General features: G+C 45.5%; 1 protein-coding gene across 2 annotated transcripts in view; it reads right to left on the bottom strand.

Moving 5' to 3' along the window:
* VPS33B (vacuolar protein sorting 33 homolog B (yeast)) overlaps positions 1–8744 on the bottom strand; it is a 25694-nt gene extending 16950 nt beyond the window's left edge. For both annotated transcript variants that reach the window (XM_010841048.1, XM_010841047.1), the window contains exons 1-5: positions 8265–8744; positions 5863–5943; positions 5438–5499; positions 3733–3782; positions 3471–3538 (exon numbers count right to left, since the gene is read on the bottom strand). In XM_010841048.1, the coding sequence (XP_010839350.1) occupies positions 3471–3538; positions 3733–3782; positions 5438–5499; positions 5863–5943; positions 8265–8360 (357 nt within the window). In that variant the 5' untranslated portion in view covers positions 8361–8744. The remainder of the gene's footprint in view (positions 1–3470; positions 3539–3732; positions 3783–5437; positions 5500–5862; positions 5944–8264) is intronic.
* Between the last annotated feature and the right edge of the window lie 821 nt (positions 8745–9565).

Genomic DNA, 9565 nt, shown 5'->3' with positions numbered 1-9565 from the left:
TCAGGCTCTACTACAAAGCCACAGTCATCAAGACAGTATGGTACTGGCACAAAGACAGAAATATAGATCAATGGAACAAAATAGAAAGCCCAGAGATAAATCCACGCACCTATGGACACCTTATCTTTGACAAAGGAGGCAAGAGTATACAATGGAGAAAAGACAATCTCTTTAACAAGTGGTGCTGGGAAAACTGGTCAACCACTTGTAAAAGAATGAAACTAGAATATTTTCTAACACCATACACAAAAATAAACTCAAAATGGATTAAAGATCTAAATGTAAGACCAGAAACTATAAAACTCCAAGAGGAGAACACAGGCAATACACTCTCCAACATAAATCACAGCAGGATCCTCTATGACCCACCTCCCAGAATATTGGAAATGAAAGCAAAAATAAACAAATGGGACCTAATTAAAATTAAAAGCTTCTGCACAACAAAGGAAACTATAAGTAAGGTGAAAAGACAGCCTTCAGAATGGGAGAAAATAATAGCTAATGAAGCAACTGACGAAGAATTACTCTCAAAGATATACAAGCAACTCCTGCAGCTCAATTCCAGAAAAATAAATGACCCAATCAAAAAATGGGCCAAAGAACTAAATAGACATTTCTCCAAAGGCATACAGATGGCTAACAAACACAGGAAAAGATGCTAAACATCACTCATTATCAGAGAAATGCAAATCAAAACCACAATGAGGTACCATTTCACACCAGTCAAAATGGCTGCTATCCAAAAGTCTACAAGCAATAAATGCTGGAGAGGGTGTGGAGAAAAGGGAACCCTCTTACACTGTTGGTAGGAATGCAAACTAGTACAGCCACTATGGAGAACAGTGTGGAGATTCCTTAAAAAACTGGAAACAGAACTGCCATACGACCCAGCAATACCACTGCTGGGCATACACACTGAGGAAACCAGAAGGGAAAGAGACACGTGTACCCCAATGTTCATCACAGCACTGTTTATAATAGCCAGGACATGGAAGCAACCTAGATGTCCATCAGCAGATGAATGGATAAGAAAGCCATGGTACATATACACAATGGAGTATTACTCAGCCATTAAAAAGAATACATTTGAATCAGTTCTAATGAGGTAGATGAAACTGGAGTCTATTATACAGAGTGAAGTAAGCCAGAAAGAAAAACACCAATACAGTATACTAACGCATATATATGGAATTTAGAAAGATGGTAACAATAACCCTGTATACGAGACAGCAAAAAAGACACAGATGTATAAAAGTCTTTTGGACTCTGCGGGAGAGGGCGAGGGTGGGATGATTTGGGAGAATGGCATTGAAACATGTATATTATCATATGTGAAACGAATTGCCAGTCCAAGTTCGATGCATGATACAGGATGCTCTGGGCTGGTGCACTGGGATGACCCAGAGGGATGGCATGGGGAGGGAGGTGGGAGTGGGGGTTCAGGATGGGGAACACATGCACACCCGTGGTAGATCCATGTCAATGTATGGCAAAACCAATACAATATTGTAAAGTAATTAGCCTCCAATTAAAATAAACAAATTTGTATTAAAAAATAAAAATGTATATAATTGACATATTAAAAAAAAGGCAAAATGAGAGAAAAAAATCTTTATTAATAGGTCCAAAAAAAAGTTAAATCTATTAATCAGCATTGTTTTATTAATGAGGCTGACTTTTCCAAATGTTTCTAAGCCATTCCTTTTGTAATTAAAATAATGTTCTTGCTAATTCATTTATTAGAATCAAAGTTTTCTTATGGGTGTATGTGAGTTTTCTGTATAGCAATACTTATAAATATTTTCCCAATTTGGTTTAGCTTTCATAATTTTTATGTTGGTGGTTTATGTCAATTTTTAACCTTTGTGTAGGTTATTTTCCTTTACTAAGTGGCATATTATCCAGTACTTTGTTAGCATCTCCTATGACTGTTTATTGTATAAAATTATTCTGCCTACTTTTGTGTGCTATGTAAATTGACATCTTTTATATGTAACTCATGTATGGATGTGAGAGTTGGACTGTGAAGAAGGCTGAGCGCTGAAGGATTGATGCTTTTGAACTGTGGTGTTGGAGAAGACTCTTGAGAGTCCCTTGGACTGCAAGGAGATCCAACCAGTCCATTCTGAAGGAGATCAGCCCTGGGATTTCTTTGTAAGGAATGATGCTAAAGCTGAAACTCCAGTACTTTGGCCACCTCATGCAAAGAGTTGACTCATTGGAAAAGACTCTGATGCTGGGAGGGATTGGGGGCAGGAGGAGAAGGGGACGACAGAGGATGAGACGGCTGGATGGCATCACTGACTCGATGGACATGAGTCTGAGTGAACTCCGGGAGTTGGTGATGGATAGGGAGGCCTGGCGTGCTGTGATGTATGGGGTCGCAAAGAGTCGGACACGACTGAGCGACTGATCTGATCTGATCTGATTATTATTATTTCCCATATTTTTCCTTTTAAAGATCAAACTGATTGATTCACAAAACTCAAATCTTATTTTTACTTTTGTAAATAAAATATCTAATTATTTTACTGCCAAAAAAATAAATAAAAACTGAAATCTTATAGGCCTATTTTTAATTCTAACTAATGGGATTCCTTTGCCCACTTGGAAAACTGCCAATCTTCATAATTAACAGAGGGAGCTCAGGAAGAAAGAGAGATCTCCTCTTCCCTACAGCCACTACAGAGACCGTCCTGTGATGGAAAATCAGGTCAAAGAATTTGATTTGATAGGTTGTTAGAAAGAAAAAAATTCATTAAAATCTCAGTTTCGTTTTTCTGTGTGTTATGGAGGCTTGAAGAATTATTTGAAACTGTTACCAACTTGTTCTGTTCCCTTTTTAAACAAATATGTCCTTGGAAGTATAACTGGAAAAAAAGGGTTCTGTAAGACTACAAAAACTAGAAATTAACTGCTATAGCTCCTTTAAATAACATTAAAAAGTATCTTGTAATTCTGATTGGTTATTTTACTCAATAATATTCTTGCCATAGTCACAATGTTATACTTCATATATTTATATTCCTAAGCAGGATAGCTTCCTAGGTGGCACAGTGGTAAAAGGATCCATCTGAAATGCAAAAGACATAGGAGATTCAAGTTCGATCCCTGGGTCGGGAAGATCCTCTGGAGGAAGGCATGGCAACCCACTCCAGTATTCTTGCCTGGAGAATGCCATGGTCAGAGGAGCCTGGAGGGCTACAGTCAGTCCATGGGGTCAAAAAGAGTCAGACACAACCGAGCACACACACGCTCACATGTAGAGGCCACCTCTCACCACTGTACAGTCTGTATTTGGGGTAATTTGATAGGAGACTCTCTGCTACATTAATAAAAAGACAATGGCAGGTATTTTGTTCAGTCACATAGAATTTGCTTAGAGGGAGACACAGCTGCTAGCCCTTTACCCTGTCCCAGTCCCTCATGCTCTTCTACCTTATCTCACTCCCACATGGGTCCAAACTCACCTTCTGAGGACTGAAGATCACTTTGTATTTCCGAGTTCGGCCAGCCATTTTGTCAGCATTGACGAGACCTAAAGACAGAAGGGATGCAGCCCAGAAAGCCATGGGCCTTATGTTAGACTAGAAGCAAGAAAGCGACGAGCCTCGATGAGGGGCACTGCCAACCTGAACAATTCTTTTCTTCTGAAAGGGTCCTAGTGGCCGTGCCCTCAGACGTTCCCGTCCACCCCCAGGTCTTAGTGACGGTGAACGCTGTGACACTCACTGGCAATGTACCGCATATTCTTGATGCGAGGTCTGACCAGGAAGCACAGCCTATGGGAGAGAAGGGGGGGAAATCCTAGTGAAGAAAAATCATGAAGTTGGTGATAGTCATGGCAACTCTCCCACCATGTGCTACAGTTCTCACCCAGCCAAAGCCACGCCAGCGTTCTCAGCTGACTCACCACGGAAGACTCCCCTCAGTAAAGCAGGTATAGGTACAGAAGAACCCATTTGCAGGGCAGGAATAGAGATGCAGATGTGGAGAACAGACTTGTGGCCACAGCAGGGGACGTAGAGGGTGGGAAAAACTAAGAGGAGCATCGACACATATCCACTACCACATGTGAAAGAGATAGCTAGTGGGAAGCCGCTGTATAACACAGGGAGCTCAGTCCGGTGATCTGTGACAACCTAGAGGGCTGGGATGGGGTGGGGGACAGGAGGGAGGTTCAAGAGGGAGGGGACATATGTATACTTGTGGCTGATTCACACTGTTGTATGGCAGGAACCAAAACAACATTGTAAAGCAATTATCCTTCAATTAAAAGTAAATTAAAAAACATAAAGCAGGTATATTGTGATGAGCTGGGGGTACTTATTGGCCTCATGGTGGACCCAGAAGTTTCTGCTCTCAAATAATTTACAGTTTATTGGGCAAAATAAGATGCATGTATGCATGAAGTATATTAACCATCAAGTATTCAAAAATAATGCAAGGAAGTATATGACATGTTTTTCAAACTGGGGTTCGTGGATGTATTCTCCATGTATCTAGGAGGGTTTGTTCCTCTAAGGGAGGGTGTACATGACTTAAGTTGAGAAATACTGAAAATAAAAACAAACACCAGACAACAGGCAGCATGTGACTGAGTGCCAGGTGAACAGGACAAACTGATCTCCATGCAAATCCAGGGGAGGAGACAATCACCCCGGGGTGGCCACCCTGGGATGGCTTCGTGGAGGAGTGGGGCTGGGCTCTGAAGGCTGGGTGTCTGTCACGAGAACAGTGAGGAGAGGAGAGAAGGTCAGGCAGAATGGGTGGAGTGGCCAGAAGCACGGAGGTTTGTGTGTAGAGTGGGGAAACACATGAAAGTGTACCAGGTAAGAGAGTATGTGCAAGAGGCCAGGTTGGAAAGAGGGCGCAAGGCCTTCTGGGAGGCAGCTTTGGAATCTATGATGAGCAATGCAGACTGTAGTGGGTAAGTAAGGGAAGGCCTGAAGGTTCTGGAGGAGATCACAAGGAAATTATTTGTGAAAGATTAATCAATGTGGTGGGGGACTGCTTCCCTGATAGCTCAGTTGGTAAAGAATCCACCTGCAATGCAGGAGATCCTGGTTCAACTCCTGGGTTGGGAAGATCCCCTGGAGAAGGGAAAGGCTACCCACTCCAGTATTCTGGCCTGGAGAATTCCATGGACTGTATAGTCCATGGGGTCACAAAGAGTCAGGCACGACTGAGCGACTTTTTCACTTTCTTTCAATCAATGTGGTTAGAGCTGGTAGATTGGGTTAGAGAGAGAGGAGGACAAGGGAGGGAGAAACTGCAGACGAGGAGACCGATTAGGAGGATAAATCATAACCTAGGGATGAAACTGTAAAAGTGCAGGGAAGTGAATGCTTTGATATCACATATGTCATGGGGCTAGATCTCAGCCAAGGACTGATCACAGGCTAATGTGCAGGGACCGAGGCTCCCGGACACTCACTGTTCACTGGAGCTGAGGGCTGGTTTGTTCTCCACTTTGTACAGCTTGTCTACCTCGTGTTGCTACAGACAAGAATCAAACAAAACAACGGACGTTAAGTGTGATTGGGAACCTGAAGCCTGGTACAAAGACTGGGGTCTTCTGAAAGGGCTTCCTCCTACTTACACTAACTCAGGAGTCAAAATGCCTCCCTAACAACCATTCCACTGAACCTTCCTCAAACCGTCAGTAGAAAAATCAACATTTAAATAATTCAAAAACAATACAAAGAGGATCAGTCCCTCCCAGTCCACTCAATTCTGCTATCCTGTATTTACCCTAGAAGGGTAGTAATTACTCCTCAGTAATTTGTACCATTCATCAAAAGAAAAACTGCTTAATGAGGAAAGAGGGGCCTGATCCACCTGGGAATGGGGGCAAGGTACCTTTAGAATGGAGACATTGGCGATTCGATCCAAAGGGCTCATGAGATCCGCCTCAATGAACAAGTCTTTCTTTCCGGGAAGCTGAAGGAGACACAGCATGTTCGATCACTCTCAGGTCATACAAGCCCCTCAGTTGAGAGTTCACTCAGTCATCCATTTAATAGAAGTCTCTGAGCTGGGGACTTCCCTGGTGGCCCAGTGGACAGGAATCCACCTGCCAACACAGGGTACATGGGTTTGATCCCTGGTCCAGGAAGATCCCACATGCCATGGAACAACTAAGCCCGTGTGCCACAACTACTGAAGCTTGCGTGCCTTAAAGCCCATGATCTGCAACAAATATGTCACCACGATGAGAAGCCCATGCACTGCAATGAGGAGTAGTTCCTGCTCACCACAACTAGAGAAAGCCCAGGAGCAGCAACTAAGACCCCACACAGACATAAGTCAATAAAGAAAATTACTAAAAAAAAAAAAGTCTCTGAGTTCCTTGAGTTCCTTGGAAAGGCACTAGACCTCATCTAACCCAGCATCTTATTTATTGTCTATATCCACAGTTGCCATTTCTTTACATATTCACCTATTTTTGTCTTCTATTCATTATTAGTTCCAGTGGAAAGATATTTCATCTTTTTTTATGGCCATGCAGCATGTGGGATCCTAGTTCCCTGCTCAGGGATCCAATCCATGCCCCCTGCACTGAAGCTTGGATCTTAACCACTGGACTGCCTGGGAAGTCCCTCACCTTCTTTCTAAGGTCACATCCTTGTCACACAACCCTCCTGCTCGCCTGTGACCCTGTTCTACATCACTGCTCCTCTGCTCCACTGCCTCCTCCTCCATACCTCCTGATAAACCAATTGATCTGCTGAACGCAGCCAAACAAAACAAAACTGCACCGTGTATCCTGCAACCCCACAACTAACTGCCAAATATCTCTTCAAATGGCATTTTACTTCTAATTACAAAAAGAACCAATGTTCAAGGCAGAAAACTTAACCCACGACAGTCCTCACCCTCCCACCCACTTCCTGCTTCACCATTCCCGACGCTGCTCTCTCATCTGTCCAGAGGAAGGACAGGTCACACTGAGCAGAAGAGAGGGTGAAGTCGTTGAAAGCTTCCTCTCAACATGATTTTGACAAATGGGTAGGCTGTGGGCAGTGACAGATCGAGATGGCAATTAAGCCAAGGCCAGGGAAAGCCAAAGGCTGAATGGTAAGGGCAGAACAGCAGTTCAGTTCGCCTGATGGCTAAGATGCATGTAGGCAGTGGTCCTCAACCAGAACTGATTTTGCCCTTCAGGGGATATCTGGCAAAGTCTGGAGACATTTAGGTTGTCTCATCTTGGGCCAGGGTGTGTTAACGACATCTGGTGTTACTGGTAGAGGTTAGGGATGCTGCTAAATATCCTACACTACACAGGACAGTCCCACGACAAAGAATTAACCAGCCCAAAATGTCAGTGTCACCAAGGTTGAGAAATCTTGGGTGTTGGGGAATGGTGGGAAACAAGGCTGAAACATTCACAGGAATCGGGGATAAACCTTCAGTAGCTACCTAATGCCTGCTGCTGCTGCTGCTGCTAAGTCGCTTCAGTTGTGTCGGACTCTGTGCGACCCCATAGACGGCAGCCCACCAGGCTCCTCTGTCCCCGGTATTCTCCAGGCAAGAACACTGGAGTCGGTTGCCATTTCCTTCTCCAATGCATGAAAGTGAAAAGTGAAAGTGAAGTCGCTCAGTCGAGTCCGACTCTTAGCGACCCCATGGACTGTAGCCCACCAGGCCCCTCCGTCCATGGGATTTTCCAGGCAAGAGTACTAATTTTTCATCCCTCTCTTCCATGTATTACATGCCTTGTCCTTTCCTGGTTCCTCAACTTTGCTCCCACCAGTACATCTGCCTGTAATACCCTCTCCCATCTCCAAGGAAAGTATGCTTATCTTCACACTCCAGTCCTCGAAACTCCTAGATTACTCCAGCTAGAAATGACTGTTTCATGAACTCTAGCTGTCACTCATTTACCCCAGGATACCCTATTTGTGCTAATTTGTGCTTCATAGGCTCCCAGTAATGCCTATGAATAGATCAGGAAGTAAGATCCCTAAGGACAAATTTGTTTTAACCATATTTCCATCTCCAGTGATGCCTGACATTAGTGGTGTCTCCCTTGCCCGTATTATAAAAAAAAAAAAAAAGGATTTCCAATAACTCTGGCCAGGTCGTCTCAAGAAGCTCTTAACTGCTCTCTGATTTTTCTCCCTGAGTGCTTCATTTTGGACCTGCCACAGAAGCTCCAAGGACCAAGGCAAGATCAAGGGAACTCAGTAAGAAAGAACTAGGCATCCAGAGAGTGCTAAACTGTTGATGCAGTAAAGGCCCCCGACGTGGAGGGCACTGACCTGCTCCAGCAGGTAGATGAGCTGGTCTCGGGCCAGCCTCTTGAGCATGGAGAAGTCAGGCAGCTCTGGGGCGTCCGGTCGATGAGGAAAAGCCATGGCGGCGGTCGCAGGGTGGAAAAGCCGCAGGGTGGAAGAAGGGGGACGCCTCCTCCTCCGCTCCGAGGAGGCCGGCAGCGGCCCGGGTAAGCGCAGGATGTTTCTCCTTCAGGTAAGGGCACGGAACCCGAAAAAGCCCCCCAAGGGGCCCTCGCTCGTCAGCCACACTGGAGGAATGAATGGCCGGCCACCTCTCGGCCAGACAGCTGCAGCCAGAGACCTTGCTTCAGGCCTGCAGCCACTGTATCCCGCCCCGCCCCTCCCGGTCCACTCCGCCCGTCCGCTGGATGCGGGTCTACACCTGCAGAGATACCAAAGAGAGGGGCGGCTTCCTAGACCTCCCGGAAGTCCCGTACTCTCGAGCACCGCTCAGGGTACGCGGAAAAGGACGGCGTCCTGGAAGGGACATTTGAAAACGCGCGGCAACGCATCAGCGTTCCAGTTTCTTCCCGGACCAGAGGCGAGTGTTCCTGTGATAAAAGGATTTTACTTTAAACTAACTTTGAAGGGAACACCCAATTCTCCTAGCTCACGCAAGGAAGCGTTGGGCACTTGCTCTATTTTCAGAACTTGGTGAAATGGGCGAAACCAACTCGGAATCCGTAGGGCACTGATCACCGGGGATCTTGGCTGTCGATCACATCTACTCCACAAAGTTAGCGGCGAGCTCTGAGCTCTCCCGCTTCTGACTTGCGCGAGGCTAGATGCCCGAGATGGAGGCGGGTGCGCAGTGAGAGAAGAACGCGTTAGGAGCCAATGGAAGCTGAGTCTCACCACCTATGACCTTTCAATATCAGAGTCCTGACTCATTAATGCTTTTCGTGGGAAAACGGATAAACTGTGACATATTCATACAATAAAAATAACTGAATAAATGAAAGATCAGATCAGTCGTTCAGTCGTGTCCAACTCTTTGCGACCCCATGAATCGCAGCACGCCAGGCCACCCTGTCCATCACCAACTCCCGGAGTTCACTGAGACTCACGTCCATCGAGTCAGTGATGCCATCCAGCCATCTCATCCTCTGTCGTCCCCTTCTCCTCTTGCCCCCAATCCCTCCCAGCATCAGAGTCTTTTCCAATGAGTCAACTCTTCGCGTGAGGTGGCCAAAGGACTGGAGTTTCAGCTTTAGCATCATTCCTTCCAAAGAAATCCCAGGGCTGATCTCCTTCAGAATGGACTGGTTGGATCTCCTTGCAGTCCA

The sequence above is a fragment of the Bison bison genome, unplaced genomic scaffold (assembly GCF_000754665.1).
Source record: "Bison bison bison isolate TAMUID 2011002044 unplaced genomic scaffold, Bison_UMD1.0 scf7180017864155, whole genome shotgun sequence".
NCBI lineage: Eukaryota > Metazoa > Chordata > Mammalia > Artiodactyla > Bovidae > Bison > Bison bison.
Note: the sequence above shows the minus strand (reverse complement) of the source record. Positions and strands in the feature narration are given on the sequence as shown.